The sequence below is a fragment of the Centroberyx affinis genome, unplaced genomic scaffold (genome assembly GCF_046629955.1).
Source record: "Centroberyx affinis isolate AG114_WGS23_722 - 3 ecotype Tasmania unplaced genomic scaffold, CSIRO-AGI_Caff_v1 ptg002680l_1, whole genome shotgun sequence".
NCBI lineage: Eukaryota > Metazoa > Chordata > Actinopteri > Beryciformes > Berycidae > Centroberyx > Centroberyx affinis.
In genome coordinates, this window is record NW_027280863.1 from 181,311 (window position 1) to 196,057 (window position 14,747).

Here is a 14,747-nt window from a genome sequence, read left to right on the forward strand (position 1 = left end):
TACAGCAAAGAAAGCATATTTACTCAGTATTAAATAGGAATTAGGAATGGCTGGTGACTATCATCAGGGGGCATCGGTTAGAATGCCAGGCTCAATGAAGTCCAGTGGTGATTTATTTAACACAATGTGGAAAACAAAAGACACACATGGGCTGATGAAGTAGAGGATTTCAAGTGGTAGTTATCTGGAAAGCAGTCAAAGACAAAGAAAAGAGATCAAAACAAATATACATTGATTAAAAAATCAATGTACATGAACACAATAAATCAAATCATTTCACTCTTGAAATGAAATGTCCATAATTAAGGATAAGGTAATATTTTGGACAACTTATAACTAAGGTAGCAGATATGGACATAACAAACAGAACTAAACAATTAAGAGGAAATTCAATTGACTTACCAGTACTCATACACAGAGGTGAACTGACTGCCACCCCATGACAAAGAGAATGAGAGGGAGAGAGCAGTGCTGCAGCAGCTTAAATAGTGCTGAACAGGTGAGCACAATCAGGCTGATAGTGGCAGAGACCAAGGTGCTAGTAAGGGGTGCTGAGGAAATAGTAAGGGCACTAAATAGGGTGTAAAGGAGAGTGAAGTGAGGAGGGCATAAGGGCAGAATTCAAATAATTTTTCAAAATTCAGTTTTTGAGATAGAAGTCTGAAATTTTGTACGTTTCATCTACCAACATAGGAAAATATTTTCTATTTTTTACATGAAGATTGGACATCGAGTAAGCAACATTGACCGTGGCTATGTACAGTACCATTTACAGTCAGACATTTTGATGAGCTGTGCTCTCAATTTTTCATTAAATGAAAAACCCCACAATAGTTTTATTTGGGCAGGTCTTATGATGCTCTGTAGTGATTTATGTGATGTGAAGTATGTGGGACTAGTTGGATTTAATTCGTTTTAAAGTTTTTAATAAAAACAGATTGGTGGACTTCATAATTTAGTATAGGTACCAGTGGATGAAAGTTTTGTCTTGTTTGGATCGATAACTGCAGACAATTACAGAGTTGTAGCATGTATTGTTGATTTTTTAATGATTTTTTAAAGTTTTAAAATTTAGACCGCTGCTGTAGCGCCACCATCTGGACTATTTGCCCCAGACATTAGTGAGTGTTGTTTGGTATGGAACTGGAGCTATGTGCCAAGTTTGGTGAGTTTTCATGCATGGGAAGGCAGTTTTAGTAAGAAAGAAAGAAAGAAAGAAAGCATAATAATCATACATACAAACACAACAGGGACCAGCAGTGGAGCTGCTGCCGGCCCCTAAATATACCATAGATATTATGTCCGGACAGAAATGAAAGGGCTGATGACGAATAAGGTCATTGGTTACAACAGTAAACTTGATTTCTTTTGAAGGAAATTGTGATTTATCATGCTCATCAATACTTCTACCTATTTACTTTATCACACATAGACAAACATGTAAAAATATCACATATGACATCACCAAAATTTTGAGGAGCAGAGGTTTTGCTTACTGTAAAACACCATGACGTAAGGAGTTATGGAAAAAAGGATTGTGAAGCTTTTCAATAAATAATTTTTACCATTAGTATACTTGGATACTGTGGATATAGCTGAATATAAGGTATTATCTAATCAATAGATGACGTGTGTAGTTTTGATGTCAATATGTGGTTTGTATTTTTCAATGAAATTGGGCTGTTTTGCAAAATGAGTTTGTTTCAATGACTGTGTTTGAAGTCATGAAAATGGTGAAATGGAAAAATGGTCAAATCAGTTGAAAAACTAACCTTGTGTGGATTACATTCAGTCCAGCATAAAAACTGTACACTAAAACTAATGCTAACTAGGGCTGGGCGATATGGACCAAAAATCATATCTCGGTATTTTTGGGCTGAATGGCGATACACGATATATATCTCGGTATTTTCTACAAAGTGGGCTAAATGTTCAGTTGTAAGTAGGGCTGGGCGATATGGACAAAATCAAATATCACAATATCTCGATATCAATATTGCGACAATACTGTAGGGATCACTATTGGTGCTTTCACAAAATATTTACACAATGAGATTTTTGATAAATAATCATCAGTAATGTGGATATAATGACTAAGTCGGTAAAGGCAAATAATAGAACAGCTAGAACAGTCTGGTAAGTTCAGAAAATGACATCACTTTACTGTAATGCAGCCTTTAAAACCAGGAAAAGACACTTATGCCATATCACGATATTACGATATCCAAAATCTAAGACGATATCTAGTCTCATATCACGATATTGATATAATATTGATATATCGCCCAGCCCTAATGCTAACTAATCAATTTCCATTAGCTGGTGCAATTGTTTAGAAAAGCAATTGGTACACTTTCCTCAACTTATATAATCAAATTTGTCATTTGAAATATGGGTGTATTCAAGTAAGTGTTCAGCCACACTTAGTGAACATAAAAGAAGGAAAGCCTTTATTGAAAGTAAACCGGCTCTCATAGCCTTCATCAGGGTACTGAATTTACATCAGGGTGAATTTATCTATGGATTTTTTTGTTTTTTAAAACCAGTAATAGTTATCATACTCTTGCATTAATGGTAATTCATATGCTATGTTTATAAAAACGTTTTTGCATAATTCTGCTTCCCATTTGTTCATGTCAACATGTCATGTTCAAGTCATCATCTGATGCATCCTTGTTATTTTGCAGTTGGCAAACTAAACTTCTCTGTCCTTGGTGTTCTTTTGTTTTAGAATCGTACTTTGGGCATTGCAAATGAACATCCAATGCATCATGGAGGATACAGGAATGCAGATGGAGAAAGACCTTGTGCTTCATAGGGTCTTCAGTGGTTGCATAGCAACAACAGTAGCCACAAACAGAGCTTCCCACGTGCATCTGTTCTGCACTGCCAGCTAAAAAAGAGGACACAAGGCCTTACTCTTGATAGGAATGAAACTGAGATGTGCGAATGGCTCATGCTGACTCAGAATGAGCTCTGTCAGTCTAAATGCATGTCTACTACAAATGCAAAGAGCAGTAACTACTTTTTGTTAAAGGTCACAGGTCATAACAAGAGTGATTTCATACCAGTAAAAATCATATCATTAAATGCTACTAAACGTACAGGGGAACCCCTCAGGCCTTCTAGGTATTCAGGCCCCAAAGATGCCCCAAAAATTGTATTAATAAAAAATATTTTTTTTAAAATCTTTTTAGTCATCAATTATATCTTGTAATCTTTTGCGTTTTCATTTGCTTTCATAAAAGGGAAATGAAGAGGGAAAAAAATCTGAATTTTGGGCAGAATGACAATCACTAACAGCCACTTCAACTGGCTAGTGCAACTCTCCTGTCTGGGTCTTCAGTAGCTGAGGCAAAGGTCCTTGCCATTCAAGTGAAGCATATTTGTGATGTCACAGGTGGATTATCCAATCGTATTTTGATATGTATTGGTGGATGCTTCCCCTTAGAATTTGTAAATACTGTTGCCTCTCTGTGCATCTTTGACCCACTAGCCACCAGCTACTGTCTGCTCCTCTCCCTTAACCAGAGCCAGTGCAGGTTTCAGAAGCCTTTGCTGTTTGAGTAAAGCAGCTGGGAAACATCCTGAAACACCCAGACACCTGCAGGCTACAGTCAACCTGAACTCTCCAGTTGAGTGAGCAGTGACACAAGGAACCCTGCCACTCAATGAAAAGTCAGAGCAGGAATATACTAAAAACTTTTTGCCACCTTGCAACATCAAAGGTCTAGCACATCTAGCAAATTCAAGGCAGTTACTAATGTGACATTAGATGCAATAAAGGAGCAGATGAAAATGCCTTTTATCGCTGTCATGTTTGATGAGACTACTGACATCAGTAATGGCCCGACATCAAATGCCCTTTTTACTGAGTGGTGAATCAAATTTGAAGTTGTCACTGATGACAAGCAAGCAGGCATTTTTCTCTAGATTGACAAAACACATGCAGTTATTGGATGAGATTTGTCAGTGGTGTCTTTGGAGAGTGGATTCTATGCAGTGATACTGCTCATCCCACTTGGTCTGCATCATAATTGAGAGACAAGAGGTTTTTGAGCACACAGTGGAGCATCGTGATGACTCTGATGCTGATAGTGTTTACTGTGCAGATGGATACATCGCTTCTCTGCCCAGCTTTGAGTTCTGCCTCGTCTTGGCATCCTTCGACTCCGTCCCTGCACACTGTGTGCTGTGTGACATTCTGCAGATCAAAGAACAGGTTTTGCAGCACAATCAAAGGGAATTTCGGGTCCATTTATGAGAATACAATGCATCAGACCGAGGCCATCCAGGTGCATGGAGACGCTCGATAACAGCAGCTCCTCACCGCCCACTGAGCGCTACAATGTTGCATCTCTGCGTTAGCTCTCATATAGCCCAGGATCGTTTTGGCTATGTATAGTCCAGTTTTAGACCGAGCAGTCCATATGTACAAGATAATACTCTATTTTTGTCATATACCTCAGAAGACATAGTCTAAGATGTAGACGTCTACTAAACTTTCACTTTTAAACCCTATGTAGCCTCATTTTAGCCTAGACGTCTATAACCATTTAGACGACCATTTTAGTCTTTAAAATGGCTAATGAACATAAAATTGCTCAGTAGGTGAGATCCTTGAGCACGGGAGCCTCCCAGGGTTGTGTCAGTTCACCTGTCCTTTTTACCTTATACACTAACGAGTGTAGAAGCTATAACCCTAACAATCACATCATTAAATTCTCAGATGATACTGCCATCTTAGCTTTAATGAAAAAGGATAGCGATCTATCCGACTACTATTCAGCGATACAAAGGTTTGTAAAATGGTGTGATGATAACCACCTTGTCTTGAATGTTAAAAAGACTGAGGAGATGGTATTTGACCCCAGGGGAGTTGGCGACCACAGGCCTGTGGTCATCCACGATGAAACCATCTCGCTTGGTGTTTTTATTGACAACTCATTAACCTGGAACACCCATGTGGACAGTCTCTGTAGCAGATTACAACAATGACTGCACTTCCTGCGTCGACTTAGAGTTCATGGTGTTGATCAAAAATTGATGTTAGTCTTTTATCAGGCAGTCTTAGAGAGCCTTATCAGATACGGCATCATAGCTTGGTTTGGTAACCTCTCCGTGCAACTAAAGTCCAAACTGGTCCGATTGATGCAGACTGCATGGAAGATTATAGGGGTAAGACAGCATCCATCCTTGCAGTTTACTTATGAACAGGCTACTCTAAGGCAAGCCAATAGGATAGTTACTGACCCATCCCATGTTCTACACGCTGAGTATCAGCTACTGCCCTCTGGGAGGAGGTTCAGAGTCCCTTGTTGCAGATTAAATAGATTTAAAAATTGATTTATCCCTGTGTCAATAAAACCTTTAAATAGCGGCAGATAAGAAAAGGACGAGGCCAAGATGGACACTGGAGATTTGTGCAGATCTCTTTATTGATGTGTTTGTTTCTTCTGTTTGTTTCATCTTTGTATGTTTTTTGTATGTGGAATGTTTTGTCTTTTACGGCTGCAGCATGGGTGAAAGCCCAAGCCAAATTTTCCACTTTGTGGGACAATAAAGTTAATCTTGAATTTTGAATCTTGAATCTTGACAACCTTCTGACTCAGATGAAGGAGAGTCAAGGACCACGAAAGACTCCTGTTTCTTGCACTCGAGGACCCACAGAAGTTCATTGGATACAGAGATACCTTTCCTAAAATTGTGGTGTTGAGGCTGTGGTGCCATAGGTGCCATTTTGACCTGAGCAAACCATGATGTCCTTCTCCATTTCCTCTAGAATAAGACTGAGAGTTTGTCTCAGCTGTGCCTCCTTGCCTATCTGGTCAGACATTTTCATCTCTCAGATGCACTATAAGACCTACTGTCAGAACACCACTCATCAGGCTGACCTGACTGTCTGCCTTCAACTCCAACTCCATGAGGAGTTTGTTCTCTATGGAGATCAAGACCAAGGCAAAGGACAAACTGACCCACATTTACGAAACAAACGTACAGAAAACTGGGTGTGCGGTCATTTCCACACGGTCATTTCCACGCAAAGCTTGGCGTTTATCAATTTGGACGTGAGCGGAGGCTACGATCAAATCTCACGTCAAGTCTCAACTCGTGTACGCAAGTTTTCGAGTCAGCGCGGACTTGCGGTGCGGTGTGTGCATCGTGGATCTGGTCTATTCACTCAGTAACTCATCAAAAAACACTTGATACTTGCTATTTTCTATGGTGCTTGGATATATACTGGAATAATTTACCTGTTAATATCCACCTAATAAAAAATAAATCATCCTTCAAAAAGATTATGAAAAGGCATTTATTGGCATGCAGATGACAGACTGAATAGTAGGAGGTATAACTCTGTACCAGTTTTCAATATTCGTGTTCCGCTTCATATGGGTTGTATTATTCTCATTTTTTTAAATTTTAAAAAAAATATTATCTATATATTGATTTTTAATTAGTATTCCACCTAAATGTACGTTTCAGTGTTGACTGGCGTTGAATTGTATATGAATGTATTTTTTGCTTTTTTTTTATATTAATGTATATTGATGTAATTTAGTGTATATTAATGTAATTTAATGTTTATCATGTAATGTGTTATGTACAGTATGTCAGGTGTGGACCCCAGGAAGATTAGCTCATTGCCACGGCATCAACTAATGGGGATCCTTAAATAAACAAATAAACAAATATTGCACTAACTAGATATTATTTTAATGAGATTGTATAGGGGGATTGGCTAGGCTTATCTGTTTGCTATTTTATTAGATTATTTTGTGTAACATTTGGACCTACCAAAGGCCTATAAATCTTTCCCTCATTACATCACTGCCACATATGCTACTATCTCTGAGTTTTTTATGCAACTCATTTAATGTAATTTGCATGCTTTCTGCTTCTTTTCCAGAATAAAGAGAAAGAGCGCATGAGGGAGCGAGAGAGGGAGGCGAGGGAGAGGGAGGCACGTTACAGCAATGGCCACCTCTTCACCTCATTGACTGTGTCTGGAACCACACTCTGTTCAGCCTGCAACAAGAGCATCACTGCCAAGGAGGCGCTCAGCTGCCCCAGTGAGTAACATAGCTGCTGCACTGGTGCTGCTGCAGATTTCATGGTCTCATTTAATGAGTGCATACTTGTACTGTAAATCAATGTATTACACACACACGCACACACACGTATACATATACTCAAATACACACTCAATTTGCATGCTTACAGTTTTTCTCAATCACTTAGATGCATTTTCCTAAATGCTAACCTCATTCTCAAAACTCAAAGTGTAATTCCTAAAACCGCAAAAGCATTTCTCACAACACTATACCACCTGTGCAGTCAATCACCAAATGGATAGATTGCATAAACTCTGGCATAATAAATGCTAAGTATTTGCATCAAAACTGGACAGACTGTGTAGCCTATATACAGTGAAAAAAATTTGGACAGCCCTTGAAGTTTTTGCACAGTTTGTTGCACTACAAAATGATTTTACAGTTAAATTAAATTATTGGAAATGTTTTGTCTGAGACCTATACAATGTTTTCTATTACACTAAAATGGGAAAATTCTATATAGTTTTATGAAAGTTAGAAAATTCAAATACAGTAAATGAAAAATAGGGTGTGCAAAAGTAAGTGCACCCTTTGAGCTAAATTGTGTCACTGACAATATTTGATCAGCATTTCATATCTTGTGCTGCTCAGGGCCCGTATCCACAAACATTCTGAGAGTCCTCTCAGAGAGCTCTTATCTTAGCCTAAAATTCCTTAGCAAGGAGTCCTAGCTTAGGAGTGATTTAGGAAAGTTCTCAGAGCAACTCTGAGCAAGGAATGGACAAGAACTTTTTTGGACACTGTCATTGGTTGATCAAGAAAAATCAACACGCCTGTTTTTGTCATCCAGAATACACACAAGGAATCACACAAGATAAAACACAATTTACTCGATATTAACACGTGGTTTGCTTATACTATCAAAATAGAGCTGATTGGACAAAATCTTTGAAAACCATACGAACCGTACATTTTAATACTTGTACGGTCCTCACAGGTTGAAGCATTATGCCTTTATTTGGGTGAATGCAGTAATGTTATTATACTTTACTAATTTGATGTTAAGATTTGGTGAAAATGGCTCAAGACTTAGCAGTATTAGTATAATTTATAGACTATATTGGCAAGCCTATATGAATAGGATTTTTGAACAAGAGTATATTGCAGATGATGCGGACGTGTGTCCCATCAGTGACCAGACAATACAGACAAAACTCCCTGTATCCATAGCTGCTGTTTTGTTGGCGGTGTGACTGGTCAGTGGGAATTAAACAGTCTGCGTCACAATATGAGTCTGTGAAGGAGCTGTGATTGTTTGTGTGATTATTCTATGTGGTTGCATAAACCTAAATTATCACTGCTGCACTGTTTGCCTGTTGCTAAATATCTTAACATTGTGATAACTTTCATAATAGTAATAGCATTAATGCGTCTTTTCTGCATCTTTCAGCCATTTTCTTCTATCCTTAAGAAACTCCTAAGCTCCTGAAAGTCCTCCTCTCTACTCTTAACAGTTTTCCACCTTAGGAGCTCTCTTAAGAGCTAAGATGCTTTGTGAATAGCTTTTATCTTTACTAGGATTTAGTCTTACTTTTAAGGGAAATTCTTCGAAAACGTCATCACTCTCAGTTTTCTTACAATTTCACCACTAGGACCAACTCTTAGTACTAGGAAGCTTTGTGGATATGGCCCCAGATCTCATTATCAGGTTGTAGCTATGGGTTTTGAACATTATTTACCATAAAAAATTGTAATTATTCTGCCTTTTTAGCCAACAAAAACTGATAACAGGTCTCAATGGAATCTTAATGGATTTTAGGGTGTAGGATGGATTCAATCTCAAAACATGAGTATAGTGTGGAATATGAGGTTCAAATTATCAAGCTCCCCCCACTATATGGAAAATACATACAGGTGCACTTTCACTGGAGTTTATCTTTTCAGATATTGGACAGGTCAAACTCCAGTGAAAGTGCAATACCATACCAGTACCAATACCATACCAGTACCATATTTACTTTTATGTATTTATTTTATTTTTTCTTAAAAATAAACTAACCAGGGAAGTGACTCACTGGAATCACACGTCACTCTGGCCTTTTCTTTTGTAGAAACGATACCAACACAATGCTCGTTGTACATAGAGTTGAAACATACACATGAGAGCTAAAATAGTGCCGTGGCACTATTAGCAGGCTGCCAGTTCTGCTGCGTTCTGGTCATAGTGGAAGAAGTGGAAGAACAGGGTTTCGTTGCTTCAGCTTGAAAATGTCCTTCACGTGTTTTACTTGTTGGATGGAGGTTGATGTTAATGGTTTTCCCAGTCGGCAATTCATATTTACAGAAAATCTGATATGAAATGAAGGCAACATGAAAGGCAGATGAAGGCAGTACTGGTCTACTTGCCAACTTGCTCACTCTAGTTAAAATAACATATCTAATACTGCAAGGTCTTTTAATAATCTAAAGGAGTCATTTGCGCTACCTCAACATCAGTTTTGGCGTTATTTACAACTTAGACATTTACTTGTTCAAACATTTGGATCCCCCTCCACACCACCCCCCACTGCAGACATCCTCACGCAGATACTTAAGGTATTTGGGCTAGGACACAAAGCATCTTACTATTCCTCAATGCTTCTACGCTGCTCAGATAATTCGGCCTCTGCCCTTAAAGTGGTGTGGGAGTCTGATCTGGGCATATCATTCACAGGAGGAGAGTGGAACCTGATATTAAGAAATTTTAAAAAGATGTCCAGAGAAAACCAGACTCATTCAATTTAAGATGCTGAACAGAGTTTACTGGACACCATCGAAATTATATAAGGTTTTAATTCCCTTCTCTCCTAGACTATTTGTTTTAGGTGATCCTTCTCTTCTCAGGGATCTATGTCCCTCAGATCCAGACTGGATTCAAACAGCCCTAATCATGTGTGAATGGAAGGCCCCCAATGCTCTCTCTGTGAATTCCTGGTCTAGCCAGCTTGGACATCTGGCAGCACTGGAAAAGCTGGCTTTCAGGCTTATGAATAACGTAGACCTTTACATGCTGAAATGGAATAATTGGGAAACCCACATTAAGGGCCCTGATGGAAGTTTGACTCACCATTAACTCTCTTGTCCTCCATCTCATTGTGTACCATTGTAAAAACATGTTGTTTTTGGGGGGTTTTTTTTATCAGTGTTGTTTGTTACTATTTAAGTTTTGTTTGCACTGCAAATATTTTCTCATGCCTCCCTTTCTCTCATTAGATATAAGTCTACTTTATTCAATGCATTATCCTTTTAAGGGGGTTGTTCTCAAGTACTGTTTATGTATTGTATTGTCTTTGTATTGCGTATGTTGTATGTGGCTTCTTTAAAAAATCTTTAAAAAATATCTAATACTGCAATATACGCAAGTTTTGGGCAATAGGTAATCGGAATTTGGATGTACAAAGGTCCCATTGAATGTTATTGTGTATAAAGGATGCGTTTTAATCGTTTTTTGGGTTCAACTGTTGGAGATTACGTTGGCACTGTGTTTATGTGTATTGGAGAGCAGCGTAATGAACTGGAGGTATGTAAAGTGACAACATTTTGAACACAATAAATCATTACGATCGCAAAAACTAGGAAAATAAGGCCCTCAAAAACAAAAACAAAAAGCAACTGACATCCTGCTGCAAGGCCCTAAATAGGAAATGATTTCAGTTGAGCTGGGGAAGTTGAGCGGCTACAATGCAGAAAGAGAAGAGAGTGGAGAAGTTTAGACATCATGTTTATGTCTCATACATGTTTCCCTTTCTTTTTCCCAGCATGCAACGTCACCATCCACAACCGATGCCGAGACACTTTGCCAAACTGTGTCAAAATGAAACAGCGGGTAAGGCACAACATGAACCACTAATCTCCACAACTCCAACCCTTATAACATGTCATTATTAGTATGTTCAGGACTTCTTCATTGTTGTATTATTTCCCAGTAAATTGTGATGGTGTATGATAATTAGAAGAGGTTTGTTCCAAAATTACATTTCCAGCATTTGAAAAAAGTAGCACCTACTCTTACAGAATCAGTGATAGCAAAAAATTAAACAAATTATGGTACTTTTTAAAAGATAGTAGGTAATTTGTAAAAAATTAAGGTAGGTAAGAAGTGGATTATCCTTCACCTGAAATGTTTGCCTTGTCATCCTGAAATGCAAATGAGGCAAATGTTGGATCACTATAATTAGGAACCATAGTTTCCACAAACCCCTTCACTCCATTGGGATGTTCTCTGCTATTCTGGACGGCAAGAGCAGTGACTGTAACATCAAGCGTGTTTTGTAATATTAAACACGTATTTAAACCGATTTCATCAGGCTCCGAAAATTCTTCGAAAAGAACGCAAAGAATGGCCTTCTCAGCTGCCATATTTGGAACGCTTGCATAACACAACAGGGTGTTCAACGCACCACCGTTTCCGTTTAAATAAACGGTTTGCTACGTTTTGTCGGGGCTGAACGCAGGGCAGGTGTTCCAAATAAATGACATCACAGGGCAATCAGCGTAAGCCTAGAGCTAGAATGTCTAGAGAGGCCGTTCACATGCATTTGTCCATAATATTCAAGGAAGCACCAGGTTCAATATGAAGATTCACAGAGTAGTAAAAACAGTAGAAAGGCTTTAAAATGCATATGCAATTGAGTAAATATAAAGAGAAAAAAGTAATACGTCTACAACAGTAGAGGATTCAATAATGCATATCGACAAAAATTGCATTAAACGTTACATCAAGAACAGAGCAAAAATATCATCATATAATCATATTACATGAGTAATGCCCGTTAAGTCAGTGTATACATATGAGGGCATACAATTACAACCAATAGGAAACAAATCAATAACAATTTATCAGGAATAAGCCTACATGAAAAATATAAAATACGTAAGATAGGCCTATAAAAGAAAACTACAGGAAAGGTCTGAGGTCAAATTCTACATCGAGGCCGAGAGGAGCCAACAATGGTCTTGTTTTACAAATGGATATAGCACTTTTGAAATGAGCTCAATTAACTTCACGCCACATGACTACTGTCATTATAAAAAGCTGCATCAATAACCTACTTCATTCAGTTGGGAGGTTTTCAGCATGTGTTTTTCCCATCCGACTGGCAAGTAACAGTTTGTAAAGCAGCAGAGAGGAGACATATGTCACTGCTATTAAGGGACTGCTGCAGCAGTCACATTTAAACAAGTTCTGACTGCAGCTAAAATGCACTATTTTAAAATCCTACATGTCAGAGGTGGAAAGAATCTTGAAATATGTTTCTCAAGTAGAATCACAGCTGTCCCAGTAAAATGTGAGAGTAAGAGCACTTGTCTGGAAAATTACTTAAGTGAAAGAGCCACCAAACCCAGTGGTGGAAGAAGTACAGGTACTCTGATCCTTTACTTAAGTAAAAGTACCAATACAGCAGTGTAAAAATACTCCATTACAAGTAAAAGTCCTGCATGAAAAATCCTACTTAAGTAAAAGTATATAAGTATTAGCAGTAAAAGTAGTGGTTTTGTCCCTCTGACTGATATTTTATTATATATGACATCATTAGATTATTTATACTGAAGCATCAGTGTGTAAGCAGCATGTTACTGTTGTAGCTGCTGGAGGTGGAGCTAGTTTGAACTACTTTATATACAGTTAGCTAGTTTAGTCCAGTGGTTCCCAACCACCAGATAAATCTGAGGGGTCGTGAGATGATTAATGGGAGAGTAAAGAAGAAAAAACAAAGTTCTGATGCACAAATCTGTTTTCAGTTTTTGGACTTTTTCTCTAATCTTTGATTTTTGCTGAAATATTGGATCATTGGAACATTTATTGAAATGAAACCATGTAAGGTTTAGAGGGAAAAATCACTATTTGGTGGAGCTGTTAACAACTCATAGACATCTGAAATGTGACCCGACTACACACTGCTTTTTGTAAGGCGTCAAAAGCCAAAAAGGTTGGAAACCACTGGGTTCATCTTTAACAATGTGTTGTATTTTAAAAGCTTGTTATATTATCCATTGTGTCAAATCTCCATCTGAAAAGTAACTAAAGCTGTCAAATAAATGTAGTGGAGTAGAAAGTACAATATTTCCCTCTGAAATATAGTGGAGTGGAAGTATAAAGTAGCATCAAATGGAAATACTCAAGTAAAGTACAAGTATCTCAAAAAGTACAGTACTTGAGTAAATGTACTTAGTTACTTTCCACCACTGACCAAACCAATATTAAGTAAGATTGTGAATATATGTCTTATCTAGAATACTATTGTACATACTGATCTGTGTCCTTCATCAACACAGCAACAGAAGATGGCCCTAATGCGGAATAACTCAGCCTTGCAGAATGTCACACTGCGCAGCAAAAGTGAGACCTTTTGATCACACAGACACACACACACACACACACACACACGCACACACACACTCACTGATTTCTTCCTCCGCCTGTTGCTATTCTCCTCCCCCTCCTCTTCTGCCTGTGGTTCTCCTCTTCCTCTTCCTCCTCCCTCCTTTTGTCCTTCTCTTCCTCCTTGTCTTGTTCCACCTTCTCTACCTCCCTTTCTTCTTGCATAGCTCCAGTAATGCGGGAGCGTCCCAGTTCAGCCATCTACCACTCGGACAGCCTCCGCCAATCCCTGCTAGGCTCCCGCCGTGGTCGCTCCGGCCTGTCCCTGTCCAAGAGCGTCTCCACCAATAACATCGCAGGGTGAGTCTTACTTTCACCTGGCCATCAGCTACAATACATTGTTGGGAAAGAACCTTTCTCGGTAACACTTTACAATAAGGGTACACTAAGTTAAGGGTTAGTTAATGCTTAATAAGCATTAACTAACCCTTAATTAACAGTTAACTAATGTGTAATTTACTAATGGTGTTCATGTTAACTAAGGTATTCATTTATACATTATTTAATAGTCATCTTTAAACTGTTAAATAATGTTAAAATTAATTAATAAAATTAATACCTTAGTTAACATGAACACCATTAGTAAATTACACATTAGTTAACTGTTAATTAAGGGTTAGTTAATGCTTATTAATAAGTTAATGCTTATTAAGCATTAACTATTAAGCATTAACTAACCCTTATTAAGCATTAAACAACCCTTAACTTATTTAACTTATTTAATAGTTTATAAAGATGACTATTACATAATGTATAAATTAATAACATAAGTTAACATGAACACCATTAGTAAATGATGACCAGACACATTAGTTAATTGTTAATTAAGGGTTAGTTAATTCTTATTAAGCATTAAATAGCCCTTAATTAATGTACCCTTATTGTAAAGTGTTATCCATTTCTCTAAATTTTTTCTGCTTTTTCAAAATATTTTATAGAAAGACATTTGCATAGCCGAATCGTATTTCATCTTTATTACCAAACTTTCAATCTACAAGATATTTATCAGTGCATACCAAAGAATATATATATATATATATATATATATATATATATATATATGATGATCCATTGTATGCTTTAATCAGGACCCAGAGCTTGGCAGTAAAGATGAAAACAAGTGAAAACAAGCTTAGCACTAGTTCCATGCTTACTAGCTCAGTGTCTTGGCTAACAAGCTAATGTTGTAAAATGACAAATTTAAAATGAGCAGTAACATATTCATCATATGAAACATACCACTAATATAGAAATAATAAAGTTAATAGTCT

General features: G+C 37.7%; 1 protein-coding gene across 3 annotated transcripts in view; it reads left to right on the top strand.

Moving 5' to 3' along the window:
- arhgef2a (Rho guanine nucleotide exchange factor (GEF) 2a) overlaps positions 1-14,747 on the top strand; it is a 78,480-nt gene that overhangs the window by 23,563 nt on the left and 40,170 nt on the right. For 2 of the 3 annotated variants that reach the window (XM_071535222.1, XM_071535224.1), the window contains exons 2-5: positions 6,911-7,073; positions 10,853-10,920; positions 13,371-13,434; positions 13,644-13,776. In XM_071535222.1, the coding sequence (XP_071391323.1) occupies positions 6,911-7,073; positions 10,853-10,920; positions 13,371-13,434; positions 13,644-13,776 (428 nt within the window). The remainder of the gene's footprint in view (positions 1-6,910; positions 7,074-10,852; positions 10,921-13,370; positions 13,435-13,643; positions 13,777-14,747) is intronic. The other variant, XM_071535223.1, reaches the window with a different exon arrangement.